Source organism: Pseudophryne corroboree, chromosome 1 (genome assembly GCF_028390025.1).
Source record: "Pseudophryne corroboree isolate aPseCor3 chromosome 1, aPseCor3.hap2, whole genome shotgun sequence".
NCBI classification, from domain to species: Eukaryota; Metazoa; Chordata; class Amphibia; order Anura; family Myobatrachidae; genus Pseudophryne; species Pseudophryne corroboree.
In genome coordinates this window covers 1,122,324,997-1,122,343,452 of record NC_086444.1, presented here as the reverse complement: position 1 = coordinate 1,122,343,452, position 18,456 = coordinate 1,122,324,997, and the positions used below count along the sequence as shown (strand labels likewise).

Genomic DNA, 18,456 nt, shown 5'->3' with positions numbered 1-18,456 from the left:
CAGCCCAGATAACTCACCCTAATCTGGACGGGAGGTAGGGTGGGCCACTTGCTGTGAGATGCGAGGCAGTGCAGGGCGGCAGTGAAGTCTGGCGGGCGGTTGGCTGCGCAGCACAACCTCTGACTTCACGTCACACTGCACACAGCCGGGGCGAAGGGGAGCTGAGCAGGGGGAGCTGGGCAGCGTCTGAGCTTCCTGAGGACGCTCAATGCTGCCCGGCATAGAAAAAAATAAGATTTTACTTACCGATAAATCTATTTCTCGTAGTCCGTAGTGGATGCTGGGGACTCCGTCAGGACCAAGGGGATAGCGGCTCCGCAGGAGACAGGGCACAAAAATAAAGCTTTAGGATCAGGTGGTGTGCACTGGCTCCTCCCCCTATGACCCTCCTCCAAGCCTCAGTTAGGATACTGTGCCCGGACGAGCGTACACAATAAGGAAGGATAATGAATCCCGGGTAAGACTCATACCAGCCACACCAATCACACCGTACAACTTGTGATCTGAACCCAGTTAACAGTATGACAAACGTAGGAGCCTCTGAAAAAACGGCTCACAACAATAACAACCCGATTTTTTTTGTAACAATAACTATGTACAAGTATTGCAGACAATCCGCACTTGGGATGGGCGCCCAGCATCCACTACGGACTACGAGAAATAGATTTATCGGTAAGTAAAATCTTATTTTCTCTGACGTCCTAAGTGGATGCTGGGGACTCCGTCAGGACCATGGGGATTATACCAAAGCTCCCAAACGGGCGGGAGAGTGCGGATGACTCTGCAGCACCGAATGAGAGAACTCCAGGTCCTCTTTAGCCAGGGTATCAAATTTGTAGAATTTTACAAACGTGTTCTCCCCCGACCACGTAGCTGCTCGGCAGAGTTGTAATGCCGAGACCCCCCGGGCAGCCGCCCAGGATGAGCCCACTTTCCTTGTGGAATGGGCCTTGACAGATTTAGGCTGTGGCAGGCCTGCCACAGAATGTGCAAGTTGAATTGTGCTACAAATCCAACGAGCAATCGTCTGCTTAGAAGCAGGAGCACCCAGCTTGTTGGGTGCATACAATATAAACAGCGAGTCAGACTTTCTGACTCCAGCAGTTCTTGAAATATATATTTTCAATGCCCGGACCACGTCCAACAACTTGGAATCCTCCAAATCGCTAGTAGCCGCAGGCACCACAATAGGCTGGTTCAGGTGAAACGCTGACACCACCTTAGGCAGAAAATGAGGACGCGTCCGCAGTTCTGCCCTGTCCGAATGGAAAATCAGATATGGGCTTTTATAGGATAAAGCCGCCAATTCTGACACTCTCCTGCTGAAGCCAGGGCCAGTAGCATGGTTACTTTCCATGTAAGATATTTCAAATCCGCCGATTTGAGTGGCTCAAACCAATGGGATTTGAGAAAATCCAAAACTACATTAAGGTCCCACGGAGCCACTGGGGGCACAACCGGGGGCTGTATATGTAGTACTCCTTTTACAAAAGTCTGGACTTCAGGAACTGAAGCCAATTCTTTCTGGAAGAAAATCGACAGGGCCGAAATTTGAACCTTAATGGACCCCAATTTGAGGCCCATAGACAATCCTGTTTGCAGGAAATGTAGGAATCGACCCAATTGAAATTCCTCCGTGGGGGCCTTCCTGGCCTCACACCACGCAACATATTTTCTCCAAATGCGGTGATAATGTTGTGCCGTCACCTCCTTCCTGGCTTTTACCAGTGTAGGAATGACCTCTTCCGGAATGCCTTTTTCCCTTAGAATTCGGCGTTCAACCGCCACGCCGTCAAACGCAGCCGCGGTAAGTCTTGGAATAGACACGGTCCCTGCTGAAGCAGGTCCCGTCTTAGAGGTAGAGGCCACGGATCCTCCGTGAGCATCTCTTGAAGTTCCGGGTACCAAGTTCTTCTTGGCCAATCCGGAGCCACGAGTATCGTTCTTACTCCCCTTTGCCGTATAATTCTCAGTACTTTTGGTATGAGAGGCAGAGGAGGGAACACATACACTGACTGGAACACCCACGGTGTTACCAGAGCGTCCACAGCTATTGCCTGAGGGTCTCTTGACCTGGCGCAATACCTGTCCAGTTTTTTGTTGAGGCGGGACGCCATCATATCCACCTTTGGTTTTTCCCAACGGTTCACAATCATGTGGAAGACTTCTGGATGAAGTCCCCACTCTCCCGGGTGTAGATCGTGTCTGCTGAGGAAGTCTGCTTCCCAGTTGTCCACTCCCGGAATGAACACTGCTGACAGTGCTATCACATGATCTTCCGCCCAGCGAAGAATCCTTGCAGCTTCTGCCATTGCTGTCCTGCTTCTTGTGCCGCCCTGTCTGTTTACGTGGGCGACTGCCGTTATGTTGTCCGACTGGATCAACACCGGCTGACCCTGAAGCAGGGGTTTTGCCAGACTTAGAGCATTGTAAATCGCTCTTAGCTCCAGTATGTTTATGTGAAAAGACATCTCCAGGCTTGACCATACTCCCTGGAAGTTTCTTCCCTGTGTGACCGCTCCCCAGCCTCTCAGACTGGCATCCGTGGTCACCAGGACCCAGTCCTGTATGCCGAATCTGCGGCCCTCTAACAGATGAGCACTCTGCAACCACCACAGAAGAGACACCCTTGTCCGTGGTGATAAGGTTATCCGCTGGTGCATCTGCAGATGCGATCCGGACCATTTGTCCAACAGATCCCACTGAAAAGTTCGTGCGTGGAATCTGCCGAATGGAATCGCTTCGTAAGAAGCCACCATCTTTCCCAGGACTCTTGTGCATTGATGCACAGACACTTTTCCTGGTTTTAGGAGGTTCCTGACAAGTTTGGATAACTCCTTGGCTTTCTCCTCCGGAAGAAACACCTTTTTCTGAACCGTGTCCAGAATCATTCCCAGGAACAGCAGACGTGTTGTCGGTGTCAACTGAGATTTTGGAAAATTCAGAATCCACCCGTGTTGTTGCAGCACTAATTGGGTTAGTGCTACTCCGTCCTCCAGCTGTTCTCTGGACCTTGCCCTTATCAGGAGATCGTCCAAGTAAGGGATAATTAATACGCCTCTTCTTCGAAGAAGAATCATCATTTCGGCCATTACCTTGGTAAAGACCCGAGGTGCCGTGGACAATCCAAACGGCAGCGTCTGAAACTGATAATGACAGTTTTGCACCACGAACCTGAGGTACCCTTGATGTGAAGGGCAAATTGGGACATGCAGGTAAGCATCCTTTATGTCCAGGGACACCATAAAGTCCCCTTCTTCCAGATTCGCTATCACTGCTCTGAGTGACTCCATCTTGAATTTGAATTTCTGTATGTACAGATTCAAAGATTTCAGATTTAGAATAGGTCTTACCGAGCCGTCCGGCTTCGGTACCACAAATAGCGTGGAGTAATACCCTTTTCCTTGTTGTAGGAGGGGTACCTTGACTATCACCTGCTGAGAAAACAGCTTGTGAATGGCTTCCAATACCGTCGCCCTGTCTGAGGGAGACGTTGGCAAAGCAGACTTTAGGAACCGGCGAGGGGGAGACTTCTCGAATTCCAACCTGTAACCCTGAGATACTACCTGCAGGATCCAGGGGTCCACCTGTGAGCAAGCCCACTGTGCGCTGAAATTCTTGAGTCGACCCCCCACTGCTCCTGAGTCCGCTTGTAAAGCCCCAGCGTCATGCTGAGGGTTTTGCAGAACCCTGGGAGGGCTTCTGTTCCTGGGCAGGGGCAGCTTGCTGTCCTCTCTTACCCCTTCCTCTGCCCCGGGGCAGATATGACTGTCCTTTTGCCCGCTTGTTCTTATAGGACCGAAAGGACTGCGGCTGAAAAGACTGTGTCTTTTTCTGTTGGGAGGGGGTCTGAGGTAAAAAGGTGGATTTTCCGGCAGTTGCCGTGGCCACCAGATCCGATAGACCGACGCCAAATAATTCCTCCCCTTTATACGGCAATACTTCCATATGTCGTTTAGAATCCGCATCACCTGACCACTGTCGCGTCCATAAACTTCTTCTGGCAGATATGGACATCGCATTTACTCTCGATGCCAGAGTGCAAATATCCCTCTGAGCATCTCGCATATAAAGAAAAGCATCCTTTAATTGCTCTATAGTCAATAAAATACTGTCCCTATCCAGGGTATCAATATTTTCAGTCAGGGAATCCGACCAGACCACCCCAGCACTGCACATCCAGGCTGAGGCGATGGCTGGTCGCAGTATAACACCAGTATGTGTGTATATACTTTTTAGGGTAGTTTCCAGCCTCCTATCAGCTGGATCCTTGAGGGCGGCCGTATCAGGAGACGGTAACGCCACTTGTTTTGATAAGCGTGTGAGCGCCTTATCCACCCTAGGGGGTGTTTCCCAGCGTGCCCTAACCTCTGGCGGGAAAGGGTATAATGCCAATAACTTTTTTGAAATTAGCACTTTTCTATCTGGGTTAACCCACGCTTCATCACATACATCATTCAATTCCTCTGATTCAGGAAAAACTACAGGTAGTTTTTTCACCCCCCACATAATACCCCTTTTTGTGGTACTTGCAGTATCAGAGATATGCAAAGCCTCCTTCATTGCCGTGATCATATAACGTGTGGCCCTACTTGAAAATACGTTTGTTTCTTCACCGTCGACACTAGATTCAGTGTCCGTGTCTGGGTCTGTGTCGACCGACTGAGGTAAAGGGCGTTTTACAGCCCCTGACGGTGTCTGAGACGCCTGGGCAGGTACCAACTGGTTTTCCGGCCGTCTCATGTCGTCAACTGATTTTTGTAATGTGCTGACATTATCACGTAATTCCATAAACAAAGCCATCCACTCCGGTGTCGACTCCCTGGGGGGTGACATCACCATTATCGGCAATTGCTCTGCCTCCACACCAACATCGTCCTCATACATGTCGACACACACGTACCGACACACAGCAGACACACAGGGAATGCTCTTATCGAAGACAGGACCCCACTAGCCCTTTGGGGAGACAGAGGGAGAGTTTGCCAGCACACACCCAAGCGCTATAATATATATGGGAACAACCTTATATAAGTGTTGTATCCTTATAGCAGCTTAAATATATCAAATATCGCCAAAAAAAGTGCCCCCCCCTCTCTGTTTTACCCTGTTTCTGTAGTGCAGTGCAGGGGAGAGTCCTGGGAGCCTTCCTCACAGCGGAGCTGAGCAGGAAAATGGCGCTGTGTGCTGAGGAGAATAAGCCCCGCCCCCTATTCCGGCGGGCTTTTCTCCCGGAGTTTGAGATATCTGGCATGGGTTTAATACATCCATATAGCCTCAAGGGCTATATGTGATGTATTTTTTAGCCATAAAAGGTATTATACATTGCTGCCCAGGGCGCCCCCAGCAGCGCCCTGCACCCTCCGTGACCTATGGTGTGAAGTGTGTGACAACAATGGCGCACAGCTGCAGTGCTGTGCGCTACCTTCATGAAGACTGAAAAGCCTTCTGCCGCCGGTTTCTGGACCTTCAATCTTCAGCATCTGCAAGGGGGGTCGGCGGCGCGGCTCCGGGACGAACCCCAGGGTGAGACCTGTGTTCCGACTCCCTCTGGAGCTAATGGTGTCCAGTAGCCTAAGAAGCCAATCCATCCTGCACGCAGGTGAGTTGAACTTCTCTCCCCTAAGTCCCTCGATGCAGTGAGCCTGTTGCCAGCAGGACTCACTGAACATAAAAAACCTAAAAACTTTTTCTAAGCAGCTCCTTAAGAGAGCCACCTAGATTGCACCCTGCTCGGACGGGTACAAAAACCTAACTGAGGCTTGGAGGAGGGTCATAGGGGGAGGAGCCAGTGCACACCACCTGATCCTAAAGCTTTATTTTTGTGCCCTGTCTCCTGCGGAGCCGCTATCCCCTTGGTCCTGACGGAGTCCCCAGCATCCACTTAGAACGTCAGAGAAACTAAGGTGATGGCCAATACCAAAATCCCCGGGATTGCAAGCTCCAATCCCGGGATTGAAGCCAATTTTAGGCTGGAATACCGGGATCCCACAGATACAAATCTCGGGATTGGCCACCCTACCAACAATCATGGCTAGTTACCTGGACAGGCAGCAGGATGGAACATCATGGATTCTATTTTGTAAAAAAAAACACCCCACAAATCTGGTATAATCTAGGTAAACTGACGCCAAAATATCAATTTCACTGGCATTGGTTTAGGCACAAAATAAATAAAATGACAAAAGGATTCTTGAAATTCTGCACATACAGTACTCTAGAAGCCTCTAGTTTTTGTGCTTAAGATTTTCAATACATTAAAAACATTTTCCTACACATTGAAGTATCATTACCTGAGATTGTTCAATTTCTGCCTTGTTTAATTTGATTCCGAGGATCTCGGCAGCGACTCTCTGAAAACACAGGAAAACCTACAAAGGAAAAAAAAAATGGGAGTTTAAATGATTAAAAGCAGACATCCTCCAGTTACTTTCAAATAAATCAAGTCTTTCCTGGACTGTAAACACTGCCGATATGTAAACACAGAATTTATACTCAACAGTCCTTAAAATAACTTACGCTTTGAAACTGGTGTCTTTTTAATACAGAAAAGTGTTGTGTTTAGCAATCAAATTCCAATACATATACCAGATTTGTTTCACGGAACATACATTTGTCTCACTGTTTTACAATGAAAATGGCAATCCACGTGAAGATTGGACATGAGGACATAAGCATGGAATCCACTGAGGACAACTGCACATACAATTCTAAGAAATATAAAGTGAAAAAAGACATACCTGCACCTGTCGCCTATATACAGGTGACATCATGACACATGACATTTACTAGTTCATAACCAACATTGCCAATATAACTATACAAAGACCAGTTCTGTCTGATACAGGGAATGAAGGTCTCGGCATTCATGGTGGGCAGAGAAGCGGCTAAACGCATCAGTCACTGTCTTAGGTATAATGGGGAAGGGAAGATCAGTAATGGCAAACTGGCATAACAACTCAGGGCCACAGAAGAAATGTAAAATATTGTAATAACACTGTACACATCAGTATACCTTTATCTGATGATGACCACAAGTAGAGTCGTGATTGTAGTTAGATACTGCTACATGAGAGCTGTGCTAACATTGCACAAACTGAGTGAGAACAACAAAACAGAAGCTTCGAGTGATTCGACTAAGAATGGAACCATGACCCAAACTTATTACATAGAATGCCATGAAACAGAAAGTAAAGATGGACCTGTCCAAATGAGGTTTTGTTTCAGACTTATTAGTGCTTCCCGGTACAGTATGGAAAACAGTACCAATGTGCGGCAGCTATAAGGTGCATGGCTTCTCCTGATATAAGCATGACTTGGGCATAAGGAGGAACTGACTAAATCATCTCCCTCCATACTCCTGCCCAGTTCTCTCTACAGACTGCTGTATCTCCTCCCACGTGACTGCCTCCTCTTTCTTCTGACTCCAACATTTTACCCATGCCACTCCCCACCTCTGGAACTCTCTCCCTCTTCCATACTAGTTATCCATCTCTTTGCAAAGCTTCAAACAGACTTTTAAAAACCTATTCTTTATTAAAGACTTCAAGCTCTCATCCATATTCACCATGCTATATTCCTAACTCATTGTCTCTTCTCTCTGTGTCATCTGTCTGTCTTTGGGAAGTAGTCACGATCCCAGCGATCAGCATACTGACGCTGGGATCCCAGCTGCCAGAATGCCAAGGGCTATTCCCACTCGTGGGTATCCACGACACCCATAGAGTGGGAACAGAACCTTTGTTGCGCTTGCCCCCCTGCTGGCATTCTGGCGACTGGGATCCCAGCATCGGCATGCTGACCACCTGGATCCCGACTGCTGGGATCCCGAACCAAACCCGTCTTTCCCTCTACTTTAGAGAGTGTAAAGTTCTCACATACAGGGCCCTCTTCCCTCATGTGCTTTTCCTTCCCTCATCATCTCTTTCCCACTGCCAACAGCAGCGCAGAACCTTTGAATTCAGCCGACGCTGCATTTGTATTATGTATTGTAATTTGTATTAGGCTATGTATCTTGTGAAAGAGACTAAAGCTTACTCTAAGAGATTACACGCTTATGTTCAAGACAGGGCTAATTCCTTACATAACACAACTGCAGAGGTGCATCACATGGGTGTGAATAATTAGATGGTGAGTGCTTCGGCAGGAGGTATAGGTTCTGGTTTTGTGTTTGGGGCGGGTCGACCAATGCCAGTTAGTGGCCGCTTACTAGCCAGGACTGTTCTGGGCTTTCCACTGGATGGATTTAGAAGAAAATTTCACAAAGTGGTAACATTGGATCTAAGAAGACATACTAGGGTGTTGGGATCCCAGTCGGACCTCCCGTGTGTGTACGCTGGGCAGAACTTTGACACCGAGAGCCTGTTCTGGGCTTTCCACTGGATGGATTTGGATGAAAACTTTAATGAATTGTAACAACAGACAGAAATTACCACAATTCAATGACCTGAAATAACTGACTGAAATAACCATAAATCAATTAACTAAAATAACTGACGGGTGGGAAGACAAAAAATGTTGTGTACCCAAAAGCCTTGGAATAGCAATATTGAAAATAGACTGAAAACATTAAAACCATCTTGCAATGGAAAAGTGATTATAAAACTGAACACGATAAACAGACAAATGTTCCCGCACAAGTTCAAATCGACGGTTACGTCCCATTCACAATGTCAGCCCAGAAGAAATTGTAGCCATGTATGGGGGCGTGCTACCTGCTACCTATTGAACAATTAAGTTACAAACAGGGGAAGGTGGTAGCATTATGGTGCACAACGTCGATTGAAGTTTCACAATCAATATCAAATATGTCTTTAATAAATATATATAGTTAAATAATGAATTAATTAATTATTCCCCACCCACAACAACACTCTAATTTAATGATCAATTATAAAACATAACTTTTATTAGATATATGCAATTAATAAATTCCCATCTATTGAAGCTAAAAAGGCGAAATACAGGTTGAGTATCCCATATCCAAATATTCCGAAATACGGAATATTCCGAAATACGGACTTTTTTGAGTGAGAGTGAGATAGTGAAACCTTTGTTTTCTGATGGCTCAATGTACACAAACTTTGTTTAATACACAAAGTTATTAAAAATATTGTATTAAATGACCTTCAGGCTGTGTGTATAAGGTGTATATGAAACATAAATGAATTGTGTGAATGTACACACACTTTGTTTAATGCACAAAGTTATAAAAAATATTGGCTAAAATTACCTTCAGGCTGTGTGTATAAGGTGTATATGTAACATAAATGCATTCTGTGCTTAGATTTAGGCCCCATCGCCATGATATCTCGTTATAGGATGCAATTATTCCAAAATACGGAAAAATCCCATATCCAAAATACCTCTGGTCCCAAGCATTTTGGATAAGGGAGACTCAACCTGTATTAAAAGATACAGTAGATATAAAGTAAAGAAAAAAGTATTAAAATATATAGCATCGGGATGTCAATGAACACTCCTGCTAATTACTTAGTGATTCCAAATATCGATAACTATACTGTCAATCACAAAATTAATGTATTTACACTCTATTATTCGCTGTAATATCAGCCTAATTAGAATGTATATAAATCAGTTCTCTTGCAGTCTTAATTTTTAATAATGACTGTTCCCAGGAGTCAGATTCTTAATATCAATCTCGTGCTGTCAGTGTGAATACAACTGCTCATATACTTATGAAGATATCAAGTGATTAGAGTTAGCTGTGTAGATATGGTTCAACAATCCTCTGTTCTCTGAATTCTACACTGTGTTTGCCCACACAAGCCAGTTTGTATACAAATGTATCCATGTTGTATTTTGTCACAGTAGAATTGTGCCCACTTTAATTGTTACTGGTTATTTCAATGTAAATAATACCCCTTTTACACTCGCAGAAAAATCCCGGGATATTGCACGTGAACGCGCATCATCCCGGGATTCTTCTCAGTGTAAATGGGTACAGGGACAATTTCCCGGGACGAGCATCCCGGGATTTCATCCCAGGTCAAAAGCAGGGTTGAACCCGGGACCGTCCCGGGAAGCTGCCAGTGTAAACGGGTATACCGGGTCAAGGCGACCCGGCACCCGTTCTCTTCATAGGAGGAGGCGGTGCTTGGAGAAGATTATCTCCAAGCACCGCCTCTGGGAGACTCGGCGGTGACGTCACTGACCCGGCAATATGCCGGGTCAGCCCGCTAATGTGAAAGGGTCATTCCCGGGAATGTGTCCCGGCAAATATACCGGGACACATTCCCGGGAATGAACTTTCCTGCGAGTGTAAAAGTGGTATTAGTTGTTAATAGCGCTCCATGACAGGGCGTCTCACTGAATTATTGCCGCATTGTCCAGGATAAGCTTCATACTTTCAGTGTGAATACAAATGCTCATCAGATTATACAGATAGCCAGTGATTGCAATAAACTGTGCAGTTATGATTTAACAATCATGTATTCTCTGAGCTCTGCACTATGTTACCCACGTAGGCCAATTTATATACAAATGTATCCCTGTTGCATTTAGTCACATTAACAATGTATCTTTCTTAGTCTAATTCTCAAAGTGTCAGCAATAGGATAAAGCCTCGTGAGTGTGTTACTCAGACTGCCTCAACAATACACCCCTCATATGTTTCTGATGTGTGGGGTTCGATACTGATTCAATGATACATGTGTACGCAATCTGAAATACTGTTGATGGCAGCCAATAATAGTTGTCCTCAGGCTAAATACATTCTACGCACAATTCTCACTTTAATATATATATATATATACACACACACAGGTTGAGTATCCCATATCCAAATATTCCGAAATACGGAATTTTTTGAGTGAGAGTGAGATAGTGAAACCTTTGTTTTCTGATGGCTCAATGTACACAAACTTTGTTTAATATTTTTCTCCTAGTCCGTAGAGGATGCTGGGGACTCCGTAAGGACCATGGGGATAGACGGGCTCCGCAGGAGACATGTGCACCAAGAAAGAACTTTAGGTATGGGTGTGCACTGGCTTCTCCCTCTATGCCCCTCCTCCAGACCTCAGTTAGAGAAACTGTGCCCAGAGGAGACGGACAGTACGAGGAAAGGATTTTAGTTAATCTAAGGGCAAGATTCATACCAGCCCACACCATCCACACCGTATAACTTGGGATATACGAACCAGTTAACAGTATGAAACAACACAGCATCAGTCCAAGACTGAGGAAAACTGTAACATAACCCTTATGTAAGCAAAAACTATATACAAGTCTTGCAGAAGTAGTCCGCACTTGGGACGGGCGCCCAGCATCCTCTACGGACTAGGAGAAAAAGATTTACCGGTTGGTTTAAAATCGTATTTTCTCTTACGTCCTAGAGGATGCTGGGGACTCCGTAAGGACCATGGGGATTATACCAAAGCTCCCAAACGGGCGGGAGAGTGCGGATGACTCTGCAGCACGGAATGAGCAAACATGAGGTCCTCCTCAGCCAGGGTATCAAACTTGTAGAATTTTGCAAAAGTGTTTGAACCCGACCAAGTAGCAGCTCGGCATAGCTGTAATGCCGAGACCCCTCGGGCAGCCGCCCAAGAAGAGCCCACTTTCCTGGTGGAATGGGCCTTTATTAATTTTGGTAACGGCAATCCAGCCATAGAATGAGCCTGCTGAATCGTGTTACAGATCCAGCGAGCAAAAGTCTGCTTGGAACCAGGAGCGCCAACCTTGTCGGCTGCATACAGGATAAACAGTGCTTCTGTTTTCCTGACCCTAGCCGTTCTGGCCACGTAAATTTTCAAAGCCCTGGCCACATCAAGGGACTCGGAATCCTCCAAGTCTCGCGTAGCCACAGGCACCACAATAGGTTGGTTCATATGAAAAGACAAAACCACCTTTGGCAAGAATTGAGGACGGGTCCGCAATTCCGCTCTATCCATATGGAAAACTAAATAGGGGCTTTTATGAGACAAACCCGCCAACTCCGACACTCGCCTAGCCGAAGCCAAGGCTAACAACATGACCACTTTCCAAGTGAGATATTTTAACTCCACCGTTTTAAGTGGTTCAAACCAGTGTGACTTAAGGAAACTCAACACCACGTTCAGGTCCCAAGGTGCCACTGGAGGTACAAAAGGAGGCTGAATATGCAGCACTCCCTTCACAAAAGTAGGTACTTCTGGGAGAGAAGCCAATTCCTTCTGAAAGAAAATGGATAGGGCCGAAATCTGAACCTTAATGGAGCCTAATTTTAGGCCCAAATTCACCCCAGTCTGTAGGAAGTGAAGGAAACGGCCCAGATGGAATTCTTCCGTAGGAGCATTCCTGACCTCACACCAAGAAACATACTTCCGCCATATACGGTGATAATGTTTAGCTGTCACGTCCTTCCTAGCCTTTATCAGAGTAGGAATGACCTCATCCGGAATGCCCTTTTCCGCTAGGATCCGGCGTTCAACCGCCATGCCGTCAAACGCAGCCGCGGTAAGTCTTGGAACAGACAAGGCCCCTGTTGTAACAGGTCCTGTCTTAGAGGAAGAGGCAACGGATCTTCTGTGAGCATTTTCTGCAGATCCGGATACCAGGTCCTTCGTGGCCAATCTGGAACAATGAGAATTGTCTGTACTCCTCTTTTTCTTATTATTCTCAACACCTTGGGTATGAAGAGGAGGAAACACATAGATCGACTGGAACACCCACGGTGTCATGAGGGCGTCCACTGCCACCGCCTGAGGGTCTCTTGACCTGGCGCAATACCTCTGTAGTTTTTTGTTGAGGCGGGACGCCATCATGTCTATCTGGGGCAGTCCCCACTGACTTGCAATCTGTGCGAAGACTTCCTGATGAAGTCCCCACTCTCCTGGATGTAGATCGTGTCTGCTGAGGAAGTCTGCTTCCCAGTTGTCCAGTCCCGGAATGAACACTGCTGACAGTGCGCTTACATGATTTTCCGCTCAGCGAAGAATCCTGGTGGCTTCTGCCATTGCCACTCTGCTCCTTGTGCCGCCTTGGCGGTTTACATGATCCACTGCGGTGATGTTGTCTGACTGAATCAGAACCGGTAGGTCGCAAAGCAAAGTCTCCGCTTGACGAAGGGCGTTGTATATGGCCCTCAGCTCCAGGACGTTGATGTGAAGACAAGTCTCCTGGCTTGACCAAAGACCTTGGAAGTTTCTTCCCTGTGTGACTGCTCCCCAACCTCGGAGGCTCGCGTCCGTTGTTACCAGAATCCAGTCCTGAATGGCGAACCTGCGACCCTCTAGAAGGTGAGCACTCTGTAGCCACCACAGGAGAGACACCCTTGCCCTGGGGGACAGGGTGATCAACTGATGAATCTGTAGATGTGACCCGGACCACTTGTCCAGTAGGTCCCATTGGAAGGTCCTCGCATGGAACCTGCCGAATGAAATGGCCTCGTAAGATGCCACCATCTTTCCCAGGACTCGAGTGCAGTGATGCACTGACACCTGTTTTGGCTTCAATAGGTCCCTGACCAGAGTCATGAGTTCCTGGGCCTTTTCTATCGGAAGATAAACCCTTTTCTGGTCCGTATCCAGAATCATGCCTAAGAAGGTCAAACGAGTCGTAGGAACTAACTGTGACTTCGGGATATTGAGAATCCAGCCGTGTTGTTGTAACACCCTCAGTGAAAGAGACACGCTGTTCAACAACTGCTCTCGCGATCTCGCTTTTATGAGGAGATCGTCCAAGTACGGGATAATTGTGACACCCTACTTGCGCAGGAGCACTATGTCAGGTCCGGGTGTTTTTGTGAATCCGTTAACCCGGGACCAACCACAGGTGTAGGTGCTGGGCTATGAAGAAAGCAGGGAGGACGAAGAAAGTTCCGCTTCATATATTTATTCAAAATAACAATTCAGTAAAGAGTTAACTGACAAGTTGTTAATCATCATATTATACTGAAGTATAGCAGGAATAATATGCAAGAGAAAACTCAAAAATAAATAAAAGAAATGTTCATGGAAACATATGCAAAACAAGCTGATGAATAAATGTTGGATTGTCCAAATATAAACAAGCTTTGATGCTGAACTGCAGAATGTGATTAACTGGATAATGCAGACATGAAGAGATAACTGTAAGGATTTGCAATGGAGTTTTGAGAGTTAACTGAGAGACTGTGAAGAATTATCCTTGTTATGACAACATAGCAAATATAAACAAGCTTTGATGTTGAACTGCAGAATGTTATTAACTGGATAATGCAGACATGAAGAGATAACTAAGGATTTGCAATGGAGTTTTGAGAGTTAACTGAGAGACTGAAGAATTATCCTTGTTATGACAACATAGCAAATATAAACAAGCTTTGATGCTGAACTGCAGATTGTGTTTAACTGGTTAATGCAGACATGGAGAATTAACTGTAAGAATTGGCAATGGAGCTTTGAGAGTTAACTGAGAGACTGTGATGAATTATCCTTGTAATGACAACATAGCAAATAAAAGTACTGAATTGGGTTACTTGCGGGTTCCGGAGATCACTGTGAAACTGTAGTAGAAGACAAGGTGATGAATGGGTTAAATGCAGAGTTGAACAAACGAACAGCTGAGAGAAACAGAATCCTCCAGACTTTGAATGATAGGCAGACTGACAAGGTAACCTCATGCAGGACACTGGGAATCCAACTATTTCCAATAGGAGTGCAATTAACTGACAGCACAGCAGAGAGCCGGTGGATCTTTCAGCAGTGAAGGCTGCAGACGGACCTCTGGGAACGGAGGCGATATCTGGACCACGGGAATCACACAGGAATGCACGGAGAGAGCTCAGAGCTAGAGCACAGCTTTGATGCAACAAAGCACTGGCCCAGAGTGACATAATCCCAGCCTACTTAAAGGCAGCACAAGCACGGGATTGGCTTACACCTGCCCACAGGTGTTTTCACAAGTGCTCAGTATTAGCTATTTGGTCTCCAACATGGCCACCTCCTATACAGCAGACACACCGCAGTGCCTTAGGCCATTTGGTCCCCGCACTCACAGTTCCCAGACTCTGCATTACCTGTGCCATTGATCACGCCGTGTCCCCACACGGGCGCACAGCACCGCGAGCAACCGCACTGGCAACGGATGAACCCCAGAACCCGCAAAGGTGAGAGACCGGTTCGTGACAGTACCCCCTCTTCTACGGGTGGTCTCCGAACACCTTTGAACCTTGTCAGGATTTTTGGAGAAGTATTTCTGTACCAGACTTGGAGCTTGAACATCTTCAGAGAAAACCCAGGATCTCTCCTCCGGACCGTAACCCTTCCAGTCGACCAGAAACTGTAAACGTCCATATCGGAAACGTAAGTCCACAATCTCTTTAACTTCAAATTCCTCATTCTGCAAAGAGTGAACTTTAGGAGATTTGGACTGGGTAGTACGGAACTTATTGAGAATCAAAGGCTTCAGTAAAGATGTATGAAAGGCGTTAGGAATTCTCAAAGACGGTGGCAACTTGACTTTGTATGACACAGGGTTGAGTACATTTACAATGGGAAATGGACCAATGAACTTGGGAGCAAATTTCTTAGAAGGAACTTTGAACTTGAGATTGCGCGTAGAAATCCAAACTTGGTCTCCCACTTTGTAATTCGGTACAGTTTTACGTTTTCTATCTACAAAAGATTTATAACGAGCGGAAGTTTTGACCAAGGACTTACGTACACAACTTCAGATGCTAGATAGACGTTGAAGCTCTTGATCTGCTGCTGGAACCTCTAGGGCTGGCAATGGATGAAACCCTGGTGGAGAACTTCTTGGACTCTTATGTTGGGCACATTTAGGACATGCTGCTATAAACTCTTGGACATCGGCTTTGAGACGTGGCCACCAATAAGACTGTTGAATAAATTTGAGAGTCTTTAGAACCCCAGGATGACCCATGAAGGAAGAGGAGTGAGCCCAGGTAAGCAGCCGTTTTCGGAGACTTGTGGCGACAAAGGTCTTGCCAGGCGGAGGAACTGGAGAGGTTCGAGTCATTAAAAAGGACGTAGGATTCACAATGGCTTGATTCGTGGTAGCATCATTTAATTCAGAAGAAGCAAAGGACCGGGAAAGGGCATCTGCCTTTTTGTTCTGAGACCCTGGACGATAGGTGAGTTTGAAATCAAATCGTGAGAAGAAAAGCGCCCATCGAGCTTGTCGTGGATTCAAACACTGAGCTGACTGCAGATACAGAAGATTCTTATGATCAGTATAAACTGTAATGCGATGTTGAGCTCCTTCTAGAAGGTATCTCCACTCCTCAAATGCCAACTTGATGGCAAGTAACTCTTGCTCACCGATTGCATAATTACGTTCTGCCGGGAGGAACTTACGGGAGAAATATCCGCAGGGATGGACCTTTTTATCTTCAAAGACTTGTGACAACACAGCTCCTACTGCTTCTGTAGATGCATGCACCTCTAGTAGAAAGGGACGATTCAAATCAGGCTGTCGAAGAATGGGGGCTGACACAAAGGCTTGCTTTAAATCAGAGAAGGCTTTGATTGCTTCAGAAGACCAGTTCGTAGGATTTGCTCCCTTGCGAGTTAGGGCTGTGATAGGAGCAGCTAACGTAGAATAATTCTTAATGAATCTCCTATAGAAATTAGCAAAGCCAAGAAATCGCTGAATCCCCTTGAGAGTTGTAGGAGTGGACCAATCCCGGATAGCTCGCGTCTCTGGGATGGATAGCGGATGAATTTGTCCCCTAGGAGGGGTCTTGCCCGGAACCAGGACGACTGGGCAGTCCCAATCACGATGAGGAGGTAGAGAGTCTGCTGCTTGCTTACTGGAAACATCCGCAAGGGATTGATACACCGGAGGTAGATCGGAAAGGCTAATTGACCGAAAAGGTACAATTGTAGCTACACAGTCCTTGGTACAAGATTTACCCCATGAAAGGACTTCCATGGTTTGCCAATTAAGTTGAGGATTATGTTTCTGCAGCCAAGGTAAACCAAGTATCACATCTTGAGAGGCTTTGGGAATCACGTAGAAGGAGAGGTATTCGGAATGGAGCTCACCAACTTTCATCTTGAGACATACGGTTCGATGAGTAATTATACCATCTGGAATTCGACTTCCATCCACTGCTGTAACGGCAACTGCTGCTTCCAGAGGCATGGTTTGAACTTTAGACCGTATGACAAAGGCTGAGGAGATGAAGTTCTCGGCTGCCCCGGAATCTAGGAGAGCTGAAACTTTCACTGTAGAACTTGGAACTTCTAATTGAATAGACAAGGTCGGCTCTTTCCCAGAACGTGATTCTAAAGTAACTCCTAGCTTAACCTCTCTTGAATAAGCTAGGAGGCGAGAGTTTCCCGGTCGGAGTTTGCAGAATTTAACTAAATGTTCGGAGGACCCACAGTACATGCAGAGGTTACCCTGTCGACGACGAAGTCGTTCCTCCTCTGTGAGGCGAGAGCGCCCAATCTGCATAGGTTCTTCAGTCATTACTGGAGACTGTGATGGAGAATCTTGTCGAGGTCTAGGATGATCACGTGGACTGGATCGCTCTGCCCTGGATTTCTCTAAACATCGCTCCCTGTAACGTAGATCAAGTTTGTTACAGAGAGAAATCAATTCATCCAGTTTAATTGGCACATCCCGGATAGTTAAATCATCCTTGATTCTTTCTGAAAGTCCATTCCAAAACGCGGCGATCAGGGCCTCCTCATTCCAGTTTAACTCTGAAGACAACGTGCGAAACTGAATAATATATTGACTGACAGGACGTAAACCTTGACGTAGACGGAGAATCTCCAAGGATGCTGAGGTGGTCCTGCCTGGTTCGTCAAAGATTCTCCGGAAGGAAGATACGAACTCTTTGTAATTCGAGAGGATAGGATCACCTCTCTCCCATAATGGTGATGCCCACTCCAGAGCCTGACCGGAGAGGAGGGCAATAATATATGCGACCTTAGAACGAGCTGATGGGAAACTGGCGGACATCAGTTCGAACTGGATCTCGCATTGATTCAGGAATCCTCTGCAAAGTTTTGGAGTTCCGTCAAACTTACTCGGAGAGGGTAACTGCAAGCGGGACGTAGGCAGCGTCACAGGAGAAGCTGTAGTGGTAACTGGGACATCCGGGGTTGGAATCTGGACTTGGGACGTTTTAATAGCCGTATGGAGAGTCTCTAAACGGTCTGCCATAGTTTGCATAAACTGCACTATTTGTGTCTGTATAGACTCCTGGTTTTCCAGACGGGAAAGGATATCTGACGTAGCACCGCCTCCTGCGAATTGGTCACTTGACGGATCCATGTGGCCAGTGCTTACTGTCAGGTCCGGGTGTTTTTGTGAATCCGTTAACCCGGGACCAACCACAGGTGTAGGTGCTGGGCTATGAAGAAAGCAGGGAGGACGAAGAAAGTTCCGCTTCATATATTTATTCAAAATAACAATTCAGTAAAGAGTTAACTGACAAGTTGTTAATCATCATATTATACTGAAGTATAGCAGGAATAATATGCAAGAGAAAACTCAAAA

The 18,456-nt window shown here is 46.2% G+C and overlaps 1 protein-coding gene across 2 annotated transcripts in view; it reads right to left on the bottom strand.

Annotated features, from left to right (window-relative positions):
• Positions 1-18,456, bottom strand: part of RAB28 (RAB28, member RAS oncogene family) — a 379,144-nt gene that overhangs the window by 18,003 nt on the left and 342,685 nt on the right. For both annotated transcript variants that reach the window (XM_063922968.1, XM_063922975.1), the window contains exon 6: positions 6,294-6,371. In XM_063922968.1, the coding sequence (XP_063779038.1) occupies positions 6,294-6,371 (78 nt within the window). The remainder of the gene's footprint in view (positions 1-6,293; positions 6,372-18,456) is intronic.